Below are 25846 nucleotides of genomic sequence, written 5' to 3' on the forward strand. Positions count from 1 at the left end.
ATTTACTAACCAATTTGTCATGGATGTCCTCCTTGTGGTTGTGTGTTAAGTTTATAATATTTTCATTGATGCTGGTTAATTATGTCAAAACAGCCAAGAAATTCAACCTTTTCCCAAGGTGTTCAAACAATTTACTGTTCTTCATCCATTGGTGTATCAAACAACCTGAGAGCCTATTCATTACGTCTATTTAAATGTATCTCTCCTCTCTTTCTTCATGAATTACTGCTTTTTTTGAGAGAGACGCACACGTGGATGTGAGAGACACATCAATTGGTTGCCTCCAGCATGTGCCCCTCCTGGGGCGGGGGATCAAGCCTGCAACTGAGGTATGTGCCCTTGGCCGAAATCGAACCCTACACCCTTTAGTCCACCGGCCAGCACTCTAACCACTGAGCAAAACCACCTAGGGCTTACTGCTTTTGTTTGACCTGAAAAATGTGAGGACTAGGCAGACAGCTTTTTTTTCTGATGACGTTAAGGGAGTGAACTGTATGCTACACATACATATTCTGTGACTCCTCCATGTCACCACACCTGGGGACTTCAGCACAGTGGGTGTCAGGAGCATTCATGGAAGCCACTCCCACACTCCAGCAATAACTTAGCACTGCATGGGACCACATTCAACTATTTTTGACCTACATAACAGCAAGTGCATATAGTTCAACCTAATATATGTGTCTTCTCACCCCCAATGCAAATTTTCTTTGCATTCCTAGGTCCCTTACACACAGTAGGTGTTTTCTATTAAAAAGAAAAAGACTTCAACTATTCTTAAGTTGGCTAAATAGTAGATAAGCTTCCATTTTCATCTAAAAATGCACCTTAACCCATTAATATACTTACCATGGGTGATTTGGGATGTTTATGATTCCCCCTGCCAACATTTCCTGCTACAGTCTAAAACATAAATATAAAACTTTATGGTACTAGAAGTCATGGCTAGAGGCATTGCTTTATAAATACTATGGAGCTTTAATAGATTCTACACTTCAAAAAGATCATTCACAGAATTTCCATCAGTAAATTCTATGTTCGCTGGAATATATTTCATAGTTATTACATAATTAGTTACGCAACCCAGTTAGAAAAGAACATTCGAATGTTACACTTCATCTATCTACATTATATAGATTCTTCTGTCCTCTCTTACTGTGGTCTTAATTCTGTATGTAAGTACATTAATTGTCATGATAAACTGAAACTAGATAAGAAAAAAAATCTAGTGGAAAAAGTACACATATTTATAAAGCTAAGAGACTTACAAGGTATCTGATACTGATACCCATTGCTTTCCAAAATAAAAATATTCAAAATAGTGTGATGACTACCGAACTGAATTTAGTATTCTAAGGACAGAAACCATTACAAGAGTGGAGAAGCAGAACAGGGCAGCCTGTTACTTTGAGTACATCCATACTGGTAGGCTCAGAACTTCGAAGGAAACATCACAATTTCCTCCCCTCCTTGCTCTGGTGCTGTGGACTCATCCGTGAAGTCCAGATTTCTTTTTCAGTGATTCCATTTCTTACACGGAGCCGCAGTTTCCTCAGCTGATGAGTCACGTCTTCAGAACTTGACCCCAAATGCATTGATAGTGGTTTATTCTGAGCCCTTCATTTGTTTAGTATCAGAACATATAAAAGACTTCATGGAGCCAGGTAAACATCTATTTTAGGGGAACGGAGGAAAGAGTGAGCTTCAACTATTCTTAAGTTGGCTAAATAGTAGATAAGCTTCCATTTTCATTCCAGTGGATTTGGATTTGCCACTTGTCATTCATGAGTCATTAAAAAACAAACAGTAAAACTTCGGCTTGCATTTCTTTTTCATCTTGAGTGTAACAAAGTTCTGAAGTAGTCTTGATGACGCGTGTCCATCTTGACGTCACAAAAATAGGAAGGGGTCAAATTTCTTTTCTTGATGGTAGGGAGCTCACTTTTAATCCTTAAGCACTGTATGGACAGGCTTAGAGACATGTTAAAAAGTGAGACTTTCTCCTCAAAGACCTTCTTCTTCCTTTATGGTCCCCGAAACGCAGTCAGCTGCAGCTATCTTAATCTTGCTTGCTCCCGGTAGGAAACTAGAACGGTCTTTCTGTGGCAAAGTAAACAGAGAGGTCAGAAATATATATGGAAGGAAATAATTTCCATAACAAAACAAAGTCAAGGATTTTAATATTAAAAAGGCAGCAGAAAGTTACATTTGTATAAGCAATGGTTATTCTCAAAGGTTTTATGCTCTTTGCTGCTCATCCGAGAGGCCAACTGAATTGGCATCAATGTTGGTCGCAGTTGTGCTGCGTGTAGTGTTGCCTGTTGTTCCAGGACAGTGGCCCTCAAATCTGAACATGCATCTGACTGAATTGCAGGGTTTGCTAAACACAGGTTCCTGGTCCCCAGGCCCAGAGTTCCTGGTCCAGTAGTTTTGGGGCCTGAGAATCTGAAGTAAATTCCCAAGGGATGCTGATGCCGCTGGTCTAGGAACCACACTTTGAGAACCACTGTTCCAGAACAATGGTTCCAGTCCTGGCTGCCCATTAGACCGCCTGCAAACTTTTAAAAATTCTGTTGCCAGGCCCCAGCCAGCCATCATTCGTTTTTACATATCCCCAGGTGATTCCCTTGTGTAGCCAAGGTTGAGAACCACAGCTCTGCATCCTTACTGTGCTGATGAAATGGATTACCCCATACATTTTATAGCTAAAGGGACTGAAGCCTGCTGCAGCGTTTCCCACTGAGGCACTTGCTCTACACTCTGCTGCAGGGCCCTTACCCCGGGTCTACTGCATCAATCTTTTGGGGTGAGGCCCAGCAGTCTGCACTTTAATAAGTACCTCTGGAGCCCCATACACATTTCCTTTTTTTGCCTGGAGACACACAGTAAGTGGTGGAGTTCTCATCTCAGTCTCTCTGATCTACGCAGCCAGAAATGTTTTATAAAAGAGAGGGAGCTTTGCATTTCACCTGTTTTAAATTTTGTTCTGAGCTAATTCACTCAAGAAAGGACCTTATATACTTATAAATAATATCCCTATATACTAAGTATTTTTATATACACAGCAGACCCTGTGACGGGAACTGAACCCAATAATCACTTCCATTCAAATGCTACTAAGAGGTCACCTTTATTTCATTCGCCTACTCTAGGATTTGAACCTAGAAAGAAATAGTTAGCAAAGGTAGTGAAGGGCACAGTTCTGGAGTCAGATTGCCTGCTTCCTTCCACCATCGATTGCTGTGCAACCTGGGGCAAGTCATTTAACCTCTCTGATTTACAAGATGGTGGTGAGGATGAGTTAATTCATATAAAAGCCCTTAAAACAGTGCCTGGCAATCATGAGACCCGATTAATGCTTTTTATTATGATTTTTACTGTTATTGTTATCTGCACAGCAGACCTACATGCTCAAAAAAGTATTTTATAAACTGAAAAGCTGTTTTGTACAGAGTACACTGTAGAAAATCCATGAAACTAAAATACGCAAACTAGAAAGTATTTTCTAAAAAATGCATGGGGTGTAGGAGGTAATCATTAAAGACTTCTGTGTTCTTAAAATTTTTTAATGTAAAAAACTCAGAGAAGTATTTCTCCTAGCCCTACTAGGTGCTACAATCAACATGCTATACTCCGATGGCCCTGCAGTTGGCCTAGCCTATGTGGAAGAGCTTCTGAAAAGGAGGACTCTGGCTTATTATTAAAAGTAGAATGACTTCAGTTACTTAAAGGGGGAAAATGGGCAGATTTATCAAAATGATAATGCACCAATTACAGAATTTTACTCACAGACCTGGCTTTGTTGAATGTGGTATTTTTTACTCCGGCCTCCTTCGGGAACTTCAATCTGCTGAAGAGATTAGGAAAGTGTCAGTGAGCGCAGCCGGCAGCAAGCACGCGAATAACCTGTTTAACCAGCACCGTAATCCTCTCAGGGGCCCGGAAGGCTGCCGGTCAGCAGCCCCCCTACTTGTCATCTGCATGTGCCCCCTTCACTTGCAAGTGTCTAAATGATACCGGCACTGAGCTGCCAAAAGTAAAGTGAAGCTTCATGTGTAACCTTGGTAGTTGCCTATGGATACGGTGACTTAACAGAGTCCAAAGGGGCTTCAGGCAAAGTAAAGTGAACTTCTAAACCCTGAAATAACCCTCGGAGCTCCAGTCCACACGCTGAATCAAAGCCAAACGGGGCCTTGCTTAATCAAAGAGCACCATCAGTCAAGGGAGACTCAAACCCAAGTTCAAGACACTTGAATCTACCTCACCTATGTGAGGTGAACTCAAAGGAACAGTCAGGGTCCCAGCCGAAAACAGGTGGCGCCCTCTTGGGGTGACTGAGGAGAGTTTTTAAAAGGAACTATTTAATGGAGGTGTGGGGGGCATTCCAGTGAATCAGTGAAGGGAGGTTGGGGTCCCAGGGACTAGGGCCTCATTTGGTTACAGTCTCCTCAGTTTCTCTCTCCCTCCCCAGACTCTTCATGATTATCAAAATCTTGGAATCGCCTTGGCCGGGAGGCTCAGGTGGTGTACATCCCAGAGTACACCAAAAAGGCTGCAGGTTCGATTCCCGGTCAAGGCATATACCTGTTTCAGGTTTGGTCCCCGGGCAGGGTGCGTACAGGAGGCAACCGATCGATGTTTCTCTCTCACATTGATGTCAGTGTGTGTCTCTCTCTCTCTCTCTGAAATCAATAAAAACATATCCTCAGGTGAGAATTTTAAAATAATTTTTGGAATCTATTCTGCCTTGCAAAAATAGAGACCTCTGTACCCTAGTCTGTATGAGCCTTCTATGGGTGGTATGTATCAGTTCAAATTTTATGTGGAAGTGAATGTCACAGTCATACATTTCCTTTTTAAATTTATTTTATATTGTTGACAGTATTACAGATATCCCCCCACTCCTGTTTTCCCCCCTCCACCCCACCCACGCCCCACCCCAACAGTCACACATGTATATGGCTCCTTTAAGCTACACAAAGTACATCTTGTTCTCACCAGTTGCACTTTGACAGGAAGCCCAGAATCAGCTGAAGTTCAAACAGCTGATCTTTTTTTCCCCTGCCAGGGTCCCATTCTGCCCAAGGATTTGTAGATGAAATTCCAGATTGAAACGTGGACTGTCCCTATAACATCCTCCTGAAAGCCTAGCGTTCAAGACAAAGGGTCCTAACTTGTCTTTTTAAGAACAAAGATGAGAAATTTGAAAATGTCTGAGGAAATAAAACTTGTTGAGTATTTGGATAAAGCAACATAAATACTAATAGGCTGAATTTGCCATCAGCCATAGGGATAAACTTGCATTTCAGCTTGTGTGCAGCTCTAAGGAATGTAGTTAGTGTGGCTGCTTTTCTTGAAAACTTGAAACAGGTCAACTACCTTCTCCTATTATTGAGCGAACTCTTTAGCTAGTCATTGTACAAGTATTTCCTTGCATTGAGTAGCTGACATTTTATTCAAACACATTTGAGGGCACTTCTCCCTTTTAATGGGACTACTTCAGTTAGTTACTTTTCTCTGTCTTCTCCTTTTTACATATATAATCATTGGAGCCTAAGGGGGTACATCCTGCCTAAGAGGTTAGATTTTATTACTCTTTTTAAAAGAGCACCCTGATTCTTTTATTGCTTTGCTTTGCTACTCTAGTACATTTTGAATCGTTTAAACACCAAGAGGCAGTACATTTGTCTTTTCCCTAGGAAATATTTCCAGTTCTGAAAGAGAAATAAAGATAAAATAAAACTATTTTCTTAGAAAAAAAGCTGCAAAGTCAAGAAAGAGCAATGTTAAACTAAAGACGTCATCCATTCTCTTATAAAGAACTAAATTTAAATGAAAATTTAATTTTCATTTCCAAATTCCAAGTGTTTTCTGTTGTATTTTTAAAGATCAGGGTAATATTCTGCAAAAGAATTATGTTTATAAATGTCAACCAGGCAATAGTATTTGTAATCACTAAAAAAAAAATCAAACTATACTGTCTTATTAGGGACATCCTTATATCATAATGATGACAAAGCAAGTAGGAAAGTAACTGTACCTCAGTAAGTCTTTTTACAGCCTGCCAACAACCCTTTGAATGAGTTATTAGGCCTTCATTAAGCTAGAAAAACAAAGTTTAATTTTATATTGAGAAATATTATAGGCTCGAGAGCTTCTTTTACTTAATGGCTTCTCCCAGCCACTACAGGCCTTTTAATTTGGCACAGTGGAAGTATCGCCAGGCTGGGGTTCTTTCTAGAGACAAAACTGTAGAGCTCCTTTCAGATCTTCGCTGCTGCATTAAAGACCTCTCAAGACCCTGCCTTTATAATGCAGCGTTTATGGTAAATCCAGATTCTCCCTTTTGGGGGAAGGCAGAAATACAAGGATACAGTGCAGAGGGTTAGAGAGTTCTCAGCCATCCAGGGATGATTGCCATTGGAAAAATGGCTTGAATTATACAGACTGAGCTCCCGGAGGGCAGAGGAGCTCACTGCTCTATTCCTCCCTCGAGGCCCAGGGAGTGGATGAGTGTAGTTTAGCATCAGCTGATGGTGGGAACTTAAAGTGAGAAATACACACAGAGAAGAGCACTTACCATTTCTGGGTTCTCTGCAGCTAGTTTTACCATCTTTTCTGAGATCATTTTTTTCAAGCAGCTACTCAGCAAAAACGCCTAAGAAATCCAGAAATGAAGAAGTCTCTGAGTTCAAGAGAGCTGCATTCGCTTCCTTCCCTGCCCTCACTACTCGGCAGACTTGAGCTCTGCCCTCCAATAGTAATTCTTTTCTAACTTCCATAAATTTGCATATGATGTAATTAACAAGTAAGGAACATTTCCTCATAATGTGGATATAGTTACAGTAAATTTTAAAAAGACGGGTAAAAATGGCCAGGATCTCATTACTAATCTTTTTCACTCTTAAAACTTCCCCCTCACATCCCATTTTTTCCGTCACTTTGTAAGCATCTCATGTTTTATAAACAACAAATAATTAAAACTGATTATCGCTGTAATCAAATGAGCTGATGTTGGTCAATCTTATAGTGAACTGTATGCATAATAACTGAGAGACCTAGTATGAGGCATAAACAGCAACGTGTCTGTTTGAAAGAATATATTAGCACCTTATGACTTTTACTGAACTAAAAAAAAATGTAATTGTTTTTCTTCACTTCCTTATTTTTTGGGTATCCTTCATCATTCACTTTCAGGACTGACAGCTGTCCCCAGTATCACCTGTAGCTTTACTCATCCAAGACACACGTTATACATTGTGCTACACAAAAGCTGGGGCTCCCCCGTTGCAGGGTCTTCAGCCCTAGTTGCCAAATCTAAGGTTCCCTGTGATTTTCCCATTTGCTCCTTTCCCACTAATCCTTTCTCTCTTTTGTCCTGCTCTCAATTCTCGGCTTGCTCTCTTTTCTTTGGGCCCCACCAAGGTTTGAGACAAACGAAGCCCAAAGTCCGAGGTTATAGGACCTTAGTATAAGTTTGTGCTCAAGGGTGGCCGCTTTACTTGGGAGAGGGGTGATGGAGAGAAGAAAAGAGAGAGAAAACGCAGGTGTGGGTAGTAGCCCATGTAGAAAACTCTTGGAGGATAGTTCATAGAAATAATCAGAGGGAGAGTGGGCTACGTAGAGGGAACAACCCGAAGTGTTGCAGGACTGTAGAGCATGGTAGGAATTCATTTAATTTTAAGGGGAGAGAAACGTGGGAAGAGGGAAGAAAGGCACTGCCACTGATAAGGAAAAGAGTGACAGATGTGAGGTTTTTATACCACAAATGTTAACCCCCGGGGTTTTGATAAGGACTCGCCCTGTGTATCTGTGCATATGTGTAACCTGCACGAAACCAGGGGGTGGAATAGTTCACCAGCACGCCCCGGGCTGATGCAGCTAGGAAGGGTGTTTAATGGTGTCCCACGGGGTTCAGACAGATTCCATATTACTATACAGTGTACACAGATATGTAGCTTAGGACTCTGCTCTAAACCAGGTAAGGTTTATTAAATATAAAGGGAATGAGCTTTTGTTTAAAGGGCCTAGAAAAGATTTGGGCCCAAGCTGTCATTTGTACGTATTTGCAAGGCACATAAGCCACTTTTCTGCCTTTTGCAAAAGTAGTCCATGAATGCACATCAACAAACCCACACTACAAAGGAAATGAGACCTCACTAGGAACCCTTTAGAAGAATGTTTATTATACATCTCTATAGCAGTTTAAACTCATTCGCTACAGACTAGATTAAAAGACTGTAAAACTATTTAACGATTGCACTTAGCATTCTAGGGGAGGGAGGGTGGTTTCCCTACCAAAAGCTCTCTATGTCTCTCCAAGTGACTGCAAATCTTGCCTCAGCAAACATCCTATCCTCTTTGTAAGAATGTTTCATGTTACTGAGTAGATGCAACAGAGACCAAATGGATCTCAAAACCTAAAATATTTATCATCTGGCCCTTTGAGGAAAAGCTTACTGACCCTTGGTTTAAGCCACTGTGAGTGGTCTTCTGTTATATGGTAACTAAATTCATTTCTAATTGATATGAAGGCTGTGGTGACTAGGAAAATAAAACAAAACCAAAAAAGAGTATTACAGCCCAGGAAGAGAGTGTGTAGCATACTCTAGTAACTAGCAAGGGTTGAGGTAATGTGCTGTGTCCACCCCAGCAAGCAAGAGAGCATATCCACACAGGTTTTCATGCTTTCACCTGAGAACTCACCTGTTTGGTGTAAATGACAAACCACTGCCAGCGACTATCTTCGCTGTACTGAAATCGGAGCTCCAGGTTCTGGTTGAGAGTTCTCTGGGGCCCATCCATATCCAGCAGGGTCCCCTATGGAGGAAAAGGTATTATTTGATATTCAATAGAAGTTTAAGTGGCACAAGCTGCAAGGCATGCGGGGGGGGGGGGGGGGGTGAGAGAAGAGGCTTAGAGAGGCAGGCTAGAGCCAGATACTGAAAGCCTGGTACAAAGCACCTGTGATTTCTGCTCTACAGCATCCATCTCTCTTTCTCCTAGTGATGGAGTCTCATATTCCCATGGGAAAACCATCTCTCATCCACTACGACTATGTAGGTAGGACTGTCAGGGAATGCGGCCTTCCTGAAGGGTGTCACATGACCCAAACTCAGACCAATTGAACAAATACTCTCTGTGCCCCTTATTTGATTCCAGAGCAGAGAGACTCAAGGAGGAGGTGCTGGTAAAGAATGCCCCAAAACCTTGAGCTCCTTTGGTTCCTAAGCCTCTGTTTCAACCTTTCCTTTAAATCAATGGGTTGCCCCATCTCTCTCCAATAAATTCCTTTTTCACTAGAGCCACGGTGTTAGTTTCTGTTGCTTGCCACCAAAGAGCCCTAACTGTTACAGGTTTTATAAGCTAAATTAAGGAGTCTAGACTTTATCTTGAGGGCAATAGGCATTTATTAAAAGATTTTAAAAGCTATATAATAATACAATTATATTTATATTTTGGAAATATTGGCCTGACAGCATCAATGTAAAAACTGAACTGGGAAACAGCTGTTTTCTGACAGTGAATGACAGGTAACACAGAACTGTTATCCCAGGGGGAATAATAACTAATCAGGTAGCCCTACAGTTACTCAGCTTACTGCCTAGAGGAGGTTGGGCTGATGCTCTCACCACTGAGCAACACCAGCCAGGGCTGCCCAATTACTTTTTGACAAAGGTACAAAAGCAATTCAATTTAGAAAAGACAGCCTTCTCAACAAATGGTCCTGGAGCAATTGGACTTCTATTGGCAAAAAAACAGAAACTTGTTCTAAGTTTCACACCCTATGCAAAAATTATTCACAATGGATCACAGGTGTAAATGTACAATCCATAACTACAGAACTTTTAGGAATAAACTCTAGGGGAAAAAAACTTCAGGATCTAGAGTTTGGCAAAGAGTTCTTAGACTTGACACTGAAAATACAATCTAAAAAGAAAAAACTGATGAACTAGACTTCATCAAAATTAAAAACTTTTGCTCCACAAAAGACCTGTTAAGGGGACAGGAAACACTAGAGAGAAAGTATTTGTATACCCCAAATCCAACAAAGGACTAGTATCTAGAATGTATTAAGTACTCCCAAAACTCAACAGTAAACAAACAATCCAATTATAAAATGGGCAAAAGATATGAGAAGAAGATACAAATAACCACATGAAGAGATGTTCAACATCATTAACCTAGAGGGAAATGCAAATTAAGACCACAATGAAACACCATTATACCCTTATCAGAATGACTAAACTAAAAACCAGTGACAATGCCAAATGTTGATGAGAATGCAGAGAAACTACTCCTACATTGCTGGTGCAGCCTCTCCTGAAAACAAGTTGGCACTTTCTTAAAGAAACTAAACAGGCACCTTCCCTATGACCCAGCGATTGCACTCCTGGGCATTTGTTCCAGAGAAATAAAGACCCGTGCTCAGACAAAATCCTGTACATGAATATTTATAGAAACTTTATTCAAAACATCTAAGAACTGGAAACGACCAATCCCTTTTATTGGGTGAATGGCTAACCATATTTATTGTCTGGGTGATGCCTACCGTGGCTTAGGTGCTCCTTCACCCGAGGTAGCGATTCAAATGGCAGACCTGTCTCCCGGGTCAACTGTGTCATCCAAAAACAGTAAGATTTTAAACCATGAGTGGAAACTTGAACTCACGGGCGAGGCTGTGCCGAGATACTCACAAGGAAAGTGACCTGCCAGCACTTCACTCGGCTCATCTGGAAGGTGATGTCCCGGGTCTGGCTGTCAGGCAGGGTGACCCGGCAGCTGATCTCATTATTGCCAACGGCAAGAAGGGCCCCACAGCCCGGTTCGGGGTAGTCACAGGTACAAGGGTCCAGCTGTACGTATCCGTAGTGCCTTAGCTCCCGGGACAGCTCCAGAAACTGCTCCAGAGGGAGGTGTGGGGATGGAGGGGGAAGCAAAGGACCATTTGAAACAGATGGAAACCCCATGTGAGAAGCCCCTGCCATTCTGGCAGGACACCTGCGCCGAGAGCAGGGAGCCCCTCTCCTGCACGCGAAGGGAGGCAGGCAATGAATGCCCTGTGCCAACAGCCAGGCCCGGGGGCACAGGTGTCCTGCCAGGGCAGGGGCCGTTTCTGACTTCCAACAATAGGATATTGGTTTGCTAAACAATAACATAACCATTAAATGGAATACTGTGTGGCCATTAAAAAGTTGTGGGTCTATATTAATTAACTTGATAAAAGACTCACGATATATTGCCTGTATATTTTAGAATCTTTGAACAAAAAGCCTTTATTAATTTTATAATCAGAAAAATCAATAAGAGTGTTCTCATTTTGTAAGAGTCCTATTTTTAGTGCTTGGAGGGTTTATAAATTAGGGAAACAGCCCAATTCTGATATGTTTCTTTAACTTCCTTCCAGGACGCAATATTTATTTATTTTGGAGCAATATTTGACTCACCTTTATTTGGTTGTCTTCTTTCTGGAGAGCCTCTAATTTCTGCCTCTGTGCCTGGGTGGGTTGGGCCCATTCTTTTTGAATGTCCTGGATTGCCTTAAAACAACATAAATTGCAAACTTAGCAAACTGAGCAGAAATGAATTAATCTGACAAAAACGCACTCATGTATGAAAGGCTATAAAAACAGACCCAAGTGGCCATATGTATATATAAGAACCCAGCATGTTATAAAAGTTACTTTTTAAATTAGTAGAAAGAGATTGTTCAATGGTTCGGGGACAACTGGCAACACTTGGAAAAGAAAATTAGCTCTTTCCCCACACCACCCAATCAAATAAATCCAGATACATGGAAGATCTAAGTGTAAAAGCCATAAAAGAACCAGAAGAAAATAAAGGTAAATATTTTTATCTGATCTTGAGGTAGGGAATATCTTTTTAAGATACAAAGAACAAAATCTGAAGGAATATATGCAATACATGAAAATACAAAACTTCTACACATAAAACCCCCCAAAACAAAGCCAACAAGTAAATGGCAAACCAGAGGTCAAACTCTGCTTTACTCTCCGGGGGGCTGAGAAGCAGGCAAGAGGGACCAACTTCATAATTTGTAGGGCCTAGTGCAAAATGAAAATGCGGGGTCCCTTGTTCAAAAATTATTAAGAGGAAAAAAAATTATTACGAATTTCACGATGCGACACCAGAGCATTAAGCGAGCACGAGGCCCCCTGAGCGCATGCCCAGCGTAGCTGCACAGGCCACAAGTGCTGCTTGTTGGCTCAGGGAAAAGAAATGACAGTAAAGGGAGACGTAGGAACCACGTGCGACCGTAAACGATCAGGGCTGTCTTTCCAGGCTCCCGAAAATCAGTCTAGATGGTGGCGTGTCAGCTGCAGAGTCAGACAGTGATTGTGAAAATGGAGGTAGAATTCTTTGTTTTCCCTCCAAACTCCTCTATAGTTTTATTTTTTCACTTTAACGATTTGTAAGTGTACAGCCCAGTGGCACTACATTCACAGCGCTGTCGCCACCACTCTATACGAAAGTCCTGTCGTCACTCCTACCAAAACCCCGCGCCCATCAAGCAACAACGCCTCCCCTCCCCCAGCCCTGGCTGCCTCTGTTCTGCTTCCCGCCTCTGTGACTTGGCCCATTCTAGGCCTGGAGGGAGAATTCTTAACTACGATTGTTTTCTAATGGTTTACACCCCATGGCCTGTAACATGTGGGGTTCTGATGGCTCTTGGTCACCCTCACCTGCAGATAGAGCAGATTGACAGCTGCTCTGCAGTCCATCAGCAGGGAGTCGAGGGTCGGGTCCATGTACCTGCGTGATTCAGGAGCACGGGGTGATTCACAGGACACGGCGAATGGGGACACCTGGCAGCGCGGCGCTCGGAAGCGGTGGCCGCTTCCTTTTGAACAAAGCCCCACCCCTCGGCTCGCCTAGCCTTCGGTTTGTCCCTCCACCTCTTCTGTTCTGAGAGCGAAAATGCAAAAAATAAAGCTTCGCGGAATCCCCGCTCACACGCGGCCCCGCTCTGAGTCGCCGGGCCCTGCGTGAGCTCTCCCCAACACAGTGCCTGGCACTCTCACTGGCCTGTACCCACGCCCGCCCACCACCCTGTCCCAGACCACCCTCCTCGCGTCCTGAGCTGCTCTGGTCCCCTCCTCACCAGGCTTCCTGCCCCTGCCATGTTCCCTCAGTCTCACGCTCCACATTCTAACAGGAGAGGTCTTCCCCGAGTAGCCTTCAGACTCAGAGCCCAGCAGCTGGGTCCTCTATCCTGCTCACATCCAAGGCCCTTCACAGGACACCCTCCTTTCATTTCCAGCTCCATCTCTTACCCCACTCCCCTCCCAACACTTCACATTCGGACCACATTTTCTCTCCCCTCCCTCTGCCGGGAGACCACTGGCCTCGGGAGCCTCCGTCCCTGACCTGTCTGCTTCTCCTGGCAAGCTCCTCCTCACGTCCCCCACTCCGTGCTTTCTCAGCACCCTGAGTTTATCCTGATCACTGCTCTGATCAAGTTGATCTTGATACCAAGTGTGAGGACCCCTAGCCCAGAGCCTGGGTCCTATTCAGAGTTGCCACCCTGGCAGTGGCCCAGGCACCTGCAGGACCCTGCTCCAGGCTCTCCCCTCCCCGTGACCTGATCCTGCCTCTAACAGGAAGCGAGACCTCCTTTCCTCCCAGTTCCCAGGAGCAGAGGCAATCTGCCTGGATGTGAGACGCTGGCTTGCAGGTAGGTCCTTTTATCTTGAGCTCAGGATCTAGCATTCACCTGTTTAATGAAGACACAGGCAAAGCCCAACTTTCGATTCAAGCTTCATGGTGAGGAACAGAATCCTCACCTCTCCTTTGATCTCGTGCTCTCTGGAGAGCTCATGGGCAACAAGTCTAAGCCCCTGGGATTTTTGTTGCTGTTGTTACTATTATCATCATTGTCCTCCTTAAGATAACATAACAAACAAGACCAAAACTTACTGAGCATATGGGGCCGCCTTATTTAACCCTCACAATAATCCTGAGGTAGACTCTATATTATTATTTCCATTTTACAGATAGAGAAACTGAGTCCTAGAGAGCTTAAATAACTTGGCTAAGGTTATTCAGCTAAATCCTGAGAGAGCTGAGACTTAGAGTCACATACTCTGACCCCAGGAATAACTGTGCTCGGCCACTCATTACACTAAGCGGCTTCCAGAAGAACAGCTACTCTGCAAACCATGAGAGGGAACTGCTAAGGGTTTCTCTTTCCCTTCTCAGGGTTCCATGCCACAGATGTTGACCGTTTCTCAGAATACTTCTGAATAACAGTAACTGAACTTCTAGCCTTGCTGGGAATATCCTTCCAAAATTAAAAACCACAGACCAGAGCTCTAGCAGGGGTCAAAATAACTACTATTCCTAGATTTCAAAATGCCTTTCTTTCCAGCTCCTATGCTCAGATTACAGAATAACTGAGCTGGGAGAGAGTGAACCAAACATGCCTCCAATACCGCCGCGGTAATAACTGCACGTTACAGGTTATGTGTGGGGTGGGTTAGGGCAGTGTCCTGCTTCTTGCTATTTTCTGTCTATTTGCTCTCCGTAGGGCCCTCTGTTTCTGGGGGAGATGGTAGTATTTTCTGCAAGGTGCCCTCTTGATCTAGGAATATGGCTGGTCCTGGCATATACACAGTTACTGTTGAAATCTCCTCGGAAGGTAAGCTGACTGCTTAGAGTTCAAATGCACTGCACGTGGGCTGAGTCCGCACTCTGCCTTTGGGGACCACCACAGTTCAACTGCTGATTCGACCTGCTTGTGACCCTCAGCAAATTCCTCCGATGAGCACAGGCGGCAAGCACTCCGAAGCCAGCCCACGGCCCACAGGTCCTCACATCACCTGCTTCAGCCCAACCCCAGCAGCCCTTGTTTTTCAAGCCTTACCTTCATGGCCACCATCCTCCATGGTCCCCCTTGAGTATACACTTGATCCCCGTAGCCTACCCTTTAGGACAAATAGCCTCGTCACCACCCTCTCTGTCTCCTCTGCTTCCCTCCTTGTTGTCCCCAGGCTCCTCCCTGGTCTCTCGCTGGCTGTGGGGCTGAGAGCCGCAGGGGCGAGAGCGGCCAGTGCCCGCGGCAAGGGCGAGAGGGCCACAGTGCCTGCGGCAACCTCACTCACCACCTCCTGAGGCCGACCCTGCAGCCCTCCACCGCGGCGCTCCGGAGACTCACAGGAGGGAGTTCAAAGTCGGCCAGTTTTTTCAGGACTAGAGAGAGGAGGGGGGGTCTCGCTGGGTGAAAGAGCACAGGTAGTTTATTTTACATCCAGTGCTTTAAAACAAAAACATGAAGTCTTACCATTGGAAAGAATAAAATATAACAGTAATATTCTCTCGCATTTGTATGTAAGTTTTAGCTTTCTGAAGTTTATTCAAAAAATAACTAACATTTTATGTTCATGAAAGACCAGAACCTTGAGTGAGCAGTATTTTACATGTGATACAGACGAAGAAACTAAGGCCCAGAGAGGGCCAGCGCCTCTGCCGGGACACCACAGATCCAGTGGCCAAGCCACCCCCAAACTTTCCACCCAGGAGGGGAGGACACTGCACACTGGGGGCTTCCCCTGGGGGCCGAGCAGCCCCTCAGCTGTGCTCCTGCATCTCTAGGCTGAGCACCTGCACACACGGCATCCCCTCTGTCCTTCCTACCAGAGACATGGTCCTCCTTGCAAAACCGCATGAGAAACAGGCCGAAGTAGCCCAAGAGCTCCCGACACAGTCCAATTTTGTGTGACACCACCTTTAACCAAAGACAAGAAAGGGGGGGGGGGGGTTAGAAATGTCTGCCATGTTTCCTGGGATGTACAGAATTTGACACTGCCTGTAAACACAGTAAAAAGCGCTCTAATGGGCTAGCAGACATTACAACAAATGCTTTCTGAATCTAAAATGGTACATACTTGCTTTAGGAAATTTTTTGAGTGAAGAAAAAAAGTCTGTCCCACCACAATGGACATTAATTGGCTAGAAAGAGTCACGATGCAGAGAATCGTGCACATACACACACACACACAGTCTTAGGTAAAGGTGACGAGAGCTAGACCCGCACAGGGAGCACTTCTGTCCATTTCAGACCCAGAAGGCGTCAGATACCATGACCCCGGCACAAGATTTTACTGTCCTCGGCAAGTCCCAGAAACTTTCCCACTTCCTCCTGTTTATAACTTTATATTCTGTGTTTCTCTGGAGGATTAGAACTAAAACCCTCCAAAGAAAGAGGGCCTGGGAACAGCGCGTGGGTGTGAGAAGACGATGTCCCCTCCACAGCCCAGCTCAGAGGGAGGACAGGCCCCGGGGCAGAGCTGGGTGCGACCCCATCTGAAGGAGAGGATGCTTTCAGGGTCTCGCCCTTGGAGCCCTCAGAGGACCGACTAAGACTCAGGCCTGGCACAGGATCAGACCTGCTGAGGTGCTGGCTCCAGGGGCTTTCGCTGTGAGGGAGAAGGGTCGACTCTCAGCCTTTGAGAAATCTATGTCACTCTCCCCCAGAGCCTGTCGCCAGCCCATCTGGGTCGGCCAGTTTCAGGCTCGTCTGGGCTCCACTCTCCTTCCTAACCAAGGAGGCCCAAGGCACTGACTATAGCTCAGGTTCCTCAGCCAGCCTCCCAGAAAATCCCAGCATGTCTACAGGGAAGTCATCCAGGGTGAAATGGTAGGCAGGAAGCTTCCAGAAGGTAGCCGTATCCTAGTCCCTGCCTTTGAACAGTGCTTCCTGCAGTCAGTCCTGGGGCTGGAGTTTAGATGAAGTTTACCTCTAGGACTCTTTCGGCAGTGTCTGATGTCAGGATTTCGACTTGAATGCTCCTTCCATCAGGCAGAAATATGTCCAGAGCGGCTTTCTTGGTAGTGATATTAAAGGTGTCCTGTGAGCAAAGGGAAGGCACAGTAAGCCCGCAGTGCCTTCAGCGGGGCCCCTCCCAGGGGGACAGTCAGCAGCATCCTCTCCCCAGCCCTGAGGGTTACAGTACCCAGCAGCCTGGAGAGCCCAGGGCAGAGAATTGGGGAATGGAGCTTTGGGGGGCAAGGTAGGGGTTGGGAGGGGGAGGGAGAGGGGCCAAGGCAATGCAATGACATGTAGCTTGAGTAATTTTCCAAATAAACAACAAAGCATCCATTTTAGAAAAAAAAAAAAAAATCATCCACATGACCCTAGGTGGTTTCAGGTTTTAATTCTCATTTTTAATATTTCCAGGCATCCCTAAAAGTCCATAAAATGCAGTCATTTATGATTCTGCTACAGCAAAAATCTGAAGTGTGTAAACTGAAGCCTGTCTATGGAAGCCAGTTGCTGCGTGTGCTTGGGCACCAGCTGAGGGCAACGCCCCCAGCTCAGCGTGGCTCTGTGTGTGCTCATCGTTGGTGAAGACACGCGATGCTCGGGATGTGTGCAGTCCTAGGGACCGTGCAGTTCCTGGGGGAGTGCTCTAAAATGTCACGGACACACGAGAGACGCTGGAAGGTCATCAGAATTTAGGAAAGTTCGAAGCTGAGACTGATTGCTGCTCAGTTTCCAGAGAGAGAGAGAGAGAGAGAAACATTGATGTGAGAAACATCGATTGGCTGCTTCCTGCACACTGCTGGACTGGGGATCCAGCCCACAACCTAGGTGTGTCCTGATTGAGAATCGAACCTGTAGCCTTTTGGTGTATGGGACAATGCTCCGAACAACTGAGTCACCCAGCCAGGGCTGTGTGTGTCCTTTAAACCATCAAATATATGTGAAAATACAAATGACTTCACAATACTGTAGAAGGCTCTAGGGTCATTTCTCAGGGTGAGTGGACCAGTAAGTATATCAACACAGTTGAATGACTGAATAAATAAAATCTGCTTCCACTTTTTACAAACCTGATCCAGATATCATTCTTCCCGAAGCTAGGGACCCAGTTCAATACAGCCAACCCTTTCGAAGCTTTTCCATTCAGTCAAGAACATACCTTCAGGTGTAAAAATGTTCCCATCTATACAACTAGAAGGAGTGATGTGCTAAACAGATGTACTTGGGAAAGTTCCAGCCTCGAGTGGACAAGAGGGCAGCGGTTCAGACCAACACAGGAAAGCGAGTTGCTGTATGTCCTTCTGTGCAGGTTGGGTTTTCTCTGTGACCCACTTACGACAGTACAGTTAGGCGCAGAGAATGTGCAGGTGATGGAGGCAAGACTGTCACCGCGGCCCGGCTGGCTTCACCATGGCACACTTGGAAATCTCAGCTACAGAGTGGCGTCCCTGCATTGTCAGGGGGCCCTTCATGATAAAAGTTCTCTTCTTCATGGCCAGTTTTGAGGTGTACAAAAGAACAAAATAGGAACCATCCTCCAATGTCCTCCAAATGAATGTATTTTACCTGAGTCCAGGCCCTGTGATGGCCAGAAACACACGTGGCTAACGTAGAGACCTGTTCTGCAGCGAAATAACGACCTTAGCGAAGAAGAGAGAGCTTACCAGCTGTACCTGCTTTAAAAAATCAACGAAGACATCACTTCTCAACATGTTTGGGTCCACGGTTACTGCAAAACATGGACAGCAAGCCAGGTTAGCATGGGGTGGGCTCACTTCCCCATTAAACTGCTCTGACCATCAGGGTACCCTCCAGGCCTTGCTGCCTCCTTGGAGGCAGTAGAGCTCGTGGCCTCTCGAATACATGAAAATCTGCAAAGCTTGCTTCCTCCAGGCAGCCCTGACAACACGAACCCATCACAACAATCCCAGGTGGTGTTTCCAGAAATCTCACTTTACTGGTACATCCCCCAGTGGCTCAATCTCCACCTGCAGGAGAGGATGCGCGAGCCACGCTGATGATACGGATAAAGGCCAGGCCTGGAACTGACCCCTGAAGCACTGCGATCTTTTGCGAAAAGGCCTGTGGTTAAAGGAGTATGTCTGTAAGACGTGAGAAAACAAACCAAGAGAGAGTGAAAATTCAAAAATTATTACATGTTGACCTTGAAAGGGCTTATTTAACAGGTCTGAAAGAGGTATATTCTGCACTACAAAAGACGAATGGGAAACTCCCGGAATTTTCACTTACTGTGCTTAAAAAAATGAGCAACCGTGAGAAATAATGAAGTAAATCTGTAACTGCTGACCTAGAACAATCTGTGAGATACATATTTTAAGAGAAAAGCCCAGCATACGGAAGAAAACACTTTTTTTCTTTCGCTGTGAAGGACATCAGCGGGGTAGTCGGTGAAGTTTGAATAAGGTCTCTGGATAACATGACCGTATCACTGTTAACTGCCTGATTTCGATAACTAACTATCCTGTGGTGATAAAAGGGAATGTCCTTATCTTAGGAAACACACCCAGAGCTATTTAAGGGTGAAGTGGCTTGTGTGCGCAACACAAGTATCTCAGTAACTTCTGTATAATATATGTATGACTACGCAGACACACGCTGGGGAGAGGGAGAGACAAAGACAAACCAATTGTGCAACGTTAGCGTTTGGGGAGCCTGGGTAAAGGGTAGGCAGACAGCCCTGGCCAGTGTGGCTCAGTTGGTTGAGCATCATCCGTGGCCAGTTCGAGTCCCAGCCACGGCACATGCCCAGGTTTTAGGCTTGATCCCTGGTGCGGGGTGAGTGGGAGGCAGCCAATGGATGTTTCTCTCTCCCACATCAGTGTTTCTCTCTCCCTCCCTCTCTAAAATCAATAAAAACATTTTTTTTTTTTAAAAAAAAAGAAGTACACAGACATTTTTGCATTACTTTTTGCAACTTTTCTGTAACTCAGAGAATACATCAGAATAAAAAGTTTTTAAAAATCAGATACAGAAAACTGTGTAGAATAAGTTTCAATTAGTGTTGGACAAACAGGGATGTATATACACCCTAGTGTACACACAGATGGTTTCTGAGGGATACACAGCTGCTTGTAATAGTGTATACTTCTAGAAGCTTGGGGGCCTGGGGTGGAAGGGAACACACCTTTCCTTGTATACAGCTGACCCTTGAACGATGCAGGGGTTAGGCATGCCGACCCCCATGCTGTCAAATATCACAGTATAGCTTCTGACTCCCTCAGAACTTAACTACTAATAGCCAAGTGATGGCCAGAAGCCTTACTGATAAATAAACAGTTGATTAACATGTATTTTGTATGTAATATGTATTATATACTGTATTCTTACTATAAACTAGAGAAAAGTATTTTAAAAACCAAATACAAAGGCCACATAGTGCAAGATTCCATTTACCTGAAATGTCCAGAACAAGCAAAGCTATGAGGACAGAAATGGGTGACAGGGGCTAGTCGGGGAGAGGAATAGGAAGTGACATGATAGGTATGAGGTTTCTTTTAGGAGTGATAAAAAGTGTTCTCAAATTAGATCACGGTGATAGTTGCACAATCCTATAAATATACTAATATACTAATATACTAATATGCACTTTAAATGAGTGGACTTTATAGTGTGCAACCTATATCTCATAAAGTCCATAAAAAAATCCAAATACCTACCATTTTGCAAATAATGTTCCAACTGGTCCCTCCTCTCATTAGCCATAGATGTGGTCATCGCAAGATAGTACTTTGGCGGAAAGGGGGGCAGGCAATTTCCAAAGACCCGTCTCAGCTGAAAGATCCAGAAAGCACACATTTATGGCAAAGAGCCTCCAATTCAAGGTTGGTGAGATACCAAAGACTCCTCTTAGGGCACATATCACTCTAGCATCTTATTTTAAATTGACCCTTCCTGATTAAGCAAAAAAACCAAAACCAAACAAACAAAAAACCCCTCAGAGACAGATAACAGTAAGGTGATTACAAGAGGGAAAGGGAGATGGGGGGAGGTAGGAGACTGTAAAGGAGTGATAAATGGTGATGGAAGGAAACTTGACTTGGGGTGGTGAACACACAATACAATATACAGATGATGTATTATAGAATTGTACACCTGGGATTTATACCCCCCCCCCCATCTCTGCTAATTCCATTAAGTAGAAGCAGAATCCTATCTTCCTTGCATGCAATTATTTTTTTTATTAACTGATTAAGTGATCTTTAAAAGGCAATTGCCTTCCTCGGCATGTGCTCATAAATGTCACAGCTGCTCCCAAATTGGTTGGAATCACAGCAGGTTTGCCTGGGTTAGGCATCTGCAGGAGAGCATCTTGCAGAAGCCTCTACCCTAAGGCCAAGATCTGGGGAGAAAGTCAACAAGAATTCAGGTTCCAATACCTGTCACAGACCAAAAACTCTCCCAGCAGGTTTTACAGTCCGAGCTGACTTCTCAAAGAATCTTCCCCCTCCCTTCTCTAACACTGCGGGAAGGGGGAAGATAAACACACAGTAAGCTGAAGGTAAGTCTGCCAAAAGTCACTCATCGACTCCACAAGTTCTTCAACTCCATCGAAATAATTGCCTTTTCCACTGGTCTCAGACAGCTCATAGTTTAGGTATTAAAACCAGTAGCATACAGAGAAAGAATTACCTGGTATTACCGTGTAGTCCACTCTTTCAAAAAATTATTTCAAGAGATCATAAGGAAAACATACTCCTTCTGTTCTTTTATTGTGAAGTGTTTTGTTTGGTTGGTCATTTTTTTAAGACAGTGTTCAGATAATATATATTTTCTATCCCAGCACCATCTCCTGTACCTGTGCAGCTCTGCCTTTTACAGGGAGCAGACGTAACTGGCCAGTTGTAAAATATCACCTGGCTCCCCCTCTCTGTACTCGCAGCCCCATACCTACCCCAGCGCAGTGACCCGGACAAGGGAAATTACACAGAGTGGCCTTTCTACAGGCTCTGTTTCTAATGCTGACTTATCCATCCCGCTTCTCCGAGGCCCATTATAATCAAACTCCCAGATTCTTAGGATAAAGAGCCAAAGCTCAAAGCAATCTGGGCTGTGGCATCTGATACCAAAGAACATCAGCCTGAAGCTTGCATATCAGCCTGTTTAGTCTTCAAAACTGGCCCATGAGGTACATGATCCTCACCACCATTAACATGGCCATCCTTCCACTGTGACCAGGGCACCTGACAATTCCTCCGCCTTGACAAGGTTACTTGACAAGAGGAGCAACCTGAGACTTAGGGAGATGAAGTGGTTTAGCCAAGGCCCTGCAAGCTGATTAGCCACAGGGCTGGGACTGGTGTTTCACTACTGTTTCCTTCTCCCCCCATTTTCCTTCTCTCCCAAATCCCTGAGAAGCTACTAAAGTAGGATTCGGGGGGGGTATACATGCCCGCAGCCTTCACTCATCCCTTTATTTAAATATTTGGGGTTTGCAACTAAATAATGAGGGGAGAGAAAACACACAAAAAGAGGAACATGGTAAGGTCTAAACATGAAGTGGCACAGGAATCAGAGAAAGCCGTATCATGCCATCAAGGGGGGCTTCCCAGAGGAGGTGAGGCTTGAGGTGGGCCTTGAGAAAGGGCTGGTCCCTGACTAGTGGGACAGAAGCAGAGGTCTTCTCGGGAGGGGGAAGTGAGCCAGGCGGGAGATGAATGGGCCACCCCGATGTGAATAGAGGGTAAGAATGGGGAAGAGGGGAGATCGGGTGAGAGGGGAAGGAGCCAGGCTGGCTCAGCACCAGGCAGGCAGGAAGACTGAACCAGTGCATGTCGTCTCGCACAGCCCTCCTCTCCACTGAAGGGTCCTTCGCAAGCGTCCACGGTTTGTCCCCGTTGCCATACCTGACGCTGGCAGAACGTTTGCAAAGAAGCAAGCATCGTTTCATAGAGTTCAGTATCACTTAGCAGATGGCCTAACACTTGGCCAAAGCGAGCCAGTTACGTGTTTCCTTCACAGGTTTCATTTATGGGGGTAGTACAGGCAAGGCAGAGGCATAAATCACACTGGCTTTATTCATCAAAGACACAGAAGATGCCAGGCCAGGCAGTTCACATGGCAGAGGGATGGGCATCACTCATCAGCAGAGCGGGCAAGCTGCCTCGCTTGGGGACAGGGCTGAGATGCCTTAGACATTCTAAGACGTCTTAGACCCTTATACTGAAAACGGGTTTGTTGTTTATCTGAAATTGACTGGGAGGCCTATGTTTTTATTTGCTAATCTGCCAACCTTACTATCTGCAAGTTGGGAGTAATGACGATGAAGGCAAAGCCAACCTTACCGGGGCTTGCTGAGCAGCTGGAATGAAATCCTTTGCCTGGAACTCTGGTGACAGAAAGCAGACCTTGGTTGCCTGGGGCCAGAGGTGGAGGGAGGGATCAAGGGCAAAGGAGACGAGAGAACTTTTAGAATGTGGGGCCTGTTCTCTATCTTAATGATGGTGGTGGTAACGGCGTACATTTAGCAAAATGCTGCACGCTGAACACTCCGGCTTTCTAATGCACTGTGACGCATAGTCAAGACGGCTGGCTGCAGCGAGGCTTTCCGCGGGAAAACGGAGCTGAGCTGCCCCCCAACAGAGGCTGGTTAAAGGAAACGCGCTGTATCCACCCGCTAGGAACCCAGAGACTGTCTGAAAGGACTCTCCCCCAAATGTTAATAGCTGGTTACCTGGGCAAGATCCTCCCTCCTTCCTTCCCTCCCTCCCTCCCTCCCTCCAAATACAAAACCTAACAAACAAAAGAAACCCCTGTGCATGGGGGGGGGGGGGGGGGTGAAGCTGATTTCTAAACCTTACTCCCCTCTCCCTTTTGAAGATTTGCAACACTTCCTTATTAGGACAAAACAATAAAACAAGCAAACAAACAAAACACAAAAGCTCTACGCGCAGGTAAACACATCCGGACACTGACGTGAGCAACTGTAGTGGGAAATCCTGTCTTGATATTTTGTCATCTGTTTCTTGGTTGCTGGTTCTTTAAAGGTTTTTTAAATTGCTTTTGAGAGAGAGGGATAGAGAGACATCGCGGTGAGGCTGGGACGCCCACCGGCGCCGCCTACGTGCCCAGGGATGGAGCCGGCACCCGGCACGTGCCCCGACCAGGGGTGGCACTGGCCACCTTTTGGCGCATAGGCCCGTGCTCAACCCGTGCACAGGATCCCTAAGGCTGTGCCTTGGTCCAGCCTCGATGCGCTCCTTCTGAATGCGGACACTGTCCCGGGGGAGCCCCCACCGCGGGGCCCTCTGCCAGGAGGCCGCTGGGTGCACCGGGCTGGGAGTCGCCTGCACCGGGGTCCCCATCCCCTCGCGTAGGGGAGAAGCGGCGCGTGGACTCACTGAGCCCTGAGGACTCACCGCGGATCCCCCCACGACGCGGTCCCGCAGCGCAGGAGCCTGCAGCCCCTGAGGGCCAGTGTCCGGCCAGGCCCGCGCCCGGCGGCCCGGGGCGCCCGCGCGCTCCTCACCCGCGCCGGGGGCACGGCCGCTGCCCGCCGGGCCCGCTCACCTGCTCGTGCCAACGGCGCAGCTGGCTGTAGCGCACCCTGCAGAAGAGGAGCCCGTCCAGGTACACGGAGTACAGCTGCAAGCGGACACGCGGGGCCGGTCAGCCCGCGAGCAGCTGCGCCCCGCCCGGCGCCCGGCGCCCCGCCCGGCGCCCCGCCCGTGCCCGCCGCCCCGCCCGCGCACCGTGAAGCGGCCGCCGAGCGCGTCGGGCCGCTGCTGGGACGCGGGGATGCAGAAGTGCCTCTTCATGGCTCCCGCGGCGGCGGGGCTCGGCCCGCGGGTCCGGGACGCGGGCTCTGGCCCCGAGCGCTGGGCGCGGCGGGCGGGCCCTGCTCCCGCTGCCCCCTCGCCCGCGGCGGCCGCGCGTGGGGCCGGCGGCGCCTCCCCGGGTCCCTGCGCGCTCTGGCCGCGCGGCTCGGGTCCCTGCGCAGGTGGCGGGTGGCGGGTGGAGGGTGGAGGGTGGGCGGTGGAGGGTGGAGGGTGGAGGGTGGAGCGTGTCTGTGACCGAGAGCCTCGCACAGCACCCCACGCCCCCCGACAGGCGGCCTGCGCAGGAGGCAGGCCTCCCAGTGCTGGGCAGGGCCTGGGGGGGCATTCAGGGTGGAGAGGGATCCTAGAAATGATTCGCTGAAGGCTCGGGTGAGGTTAGCATTTATTTTTAATAAGAAAGTTTTTGAGTTTTTTTTGTATTTAAAATATATCTTTATTGATTTCAGAGAGAGGAAAGGAGAGGGAGAGAGAGAGAGAAACATCAATGATGAGAGAGTCACTGATCGAGCCCGCAACCCCGGGCATGTGCCCTGACCGGAATTCGAACCCCGATCGCCTGGATCCTAGGCCCATGCTCAACCGCTGAGCCACGCCCGGCAGGGCAAGAAAGTATTTTTTAATTAAGGTATATACATTGATCTTATAGACATAATGTTATTGCACACTTAGTAGTCTATAGTGTAACTATAACTTTTATATGCACTGGGGAACCAGAAATTCATGTGTCTGGCTTTATTGTGATACTCACGGTGTTGAAGGGGTCTGGACTGAACCTGCAGTAGCTCCAGGACATGCTTCTGTTACAGGTCATATAGATGGCAATCGTGGCTGTAACATAAACACGCAACATAAACATCAGGGTTCAAAGGACCACCCAATGCTACCCCAAAAGATATAATGGAAAGGAGCTTGTTGCCCTTCAAAGGTGATGGGAATATTATTGAGGAAAATATCACCCAGGTTGTAGAAAAATATGAATAACCATTGCTGCCCAATAATTACACTGATGATGATAATAATAAACACAGCTAACCCTGTAGGGGTTTCTCAGTGCCAAGCACTCTCTACTTGAATACACTGTACTAACTCAGGACATCTTCAGACCCTGATGGTTTAAGGGCATCTGACATTAGAAGAAACAGAGGCACAGTTGCTTTCGAGCTGAGTGGGGACAAGCAGAAAACATGTCGATTTAACAATTTCTATTCATGTACAGATCACAGAGCAAGATCTAGCAATAAAGGACATAAAGAGGGTTGGGATACAT

The 25846-nt window shown here is 46.2% G+C and overlaps 1 protein-coding gene across 3 annotated transcripts; it reads right to left on the reverse strand.

Annotated features, from left to right (window-relative positions):
• Window positions 1-947: 947 nt before the first annotated feature.
• Window positions 948-24566, reverse strand: SNX31 (sorting nexin 31). 3 transcript variants are annotated; one of them, XR_013997494.1, is made up of 15 exons: window positions 24493-24566; window positions 24311-24385; window positions 20461-20575; window positions 18448-18512; window positions 16758-16868; window positions 15655-15745; window positions 15123-15210; window positions 12705-12774; window positions 11448-11540; window positions 10698-10901; window positions 8707-8820; window positions 6581-6658; window positions 4999-5714; window positions 3794-3850; window positions 957-2100 (listed from the first exon to the last, which is right to left on the reverse strand). XR_013997494.1 is itself a non-coding variant. In XM_081117362.1 (14 exons), exons 1-14 carry the CDS (start codon window positions 24556-24558, stop codon window positions 2005-2007), a joined length of 1323 nt encoding a protein of 440 aa, XP_080973488.1. In that variant the 5' UTR covers window positions 24559-24566; the 3' UTR covers window positions 948-2004. The 3 variants fall into 3 exon arrangements, 2 of the variants coding, with proteins under 2 accessions (XP_080973488.1, XP_080973489.1); XM_081117362.1 differs by lacking the exon at window positions 4999-5714 and having other exon boundaries at window positions 948-2100; XM_081117363.1 differs by lacking the exons at window positions 4999-5714; window positions 24493-24566 and having other exon boundaries at window positions 948-2100; window positions 17943-18512; window positions 24311-24440.
• Window positions 24567-25846: the final 1280 nt, after the last annotated feature.

Source organism: Miniopterus schreibersii (genome assembly GCF_964146895.1).
Source record: "Miniopterus schreibersii genome assembly, chromosome: 17".
NCBI lineage: Eukaryota > Metazoa > Chordata > Mammalia > Chiroptera > Miniopteridae > Miniopterus > Miniopterus schreibersii.

Bases quoted from the DNA above. Each gene is read 5' to 3' on its own strand.
- SNX31 (XM_081117362.1), bottom strand. From the start codon at position 24,558: ATGAAGAGGCACTTCTGCATCCCCGCGTCCCAGCAGCGGCCCGACGCG. The intron at 10,902-11,447 runs GTGAGTCAAATA...CCTCTGGAGCAG, and splicing joins AAGAAGACAACCAAATAAAG to TTTCTGGAGCTGTCCCGGGA. The intron at 6,659-8,706 runs GTGAGTTCTCAG...TGGATTTCTTAG, and splicing joins TTGTCATTTACACCAAACAG to GCGTTTTTGCTGAGTAGCTG.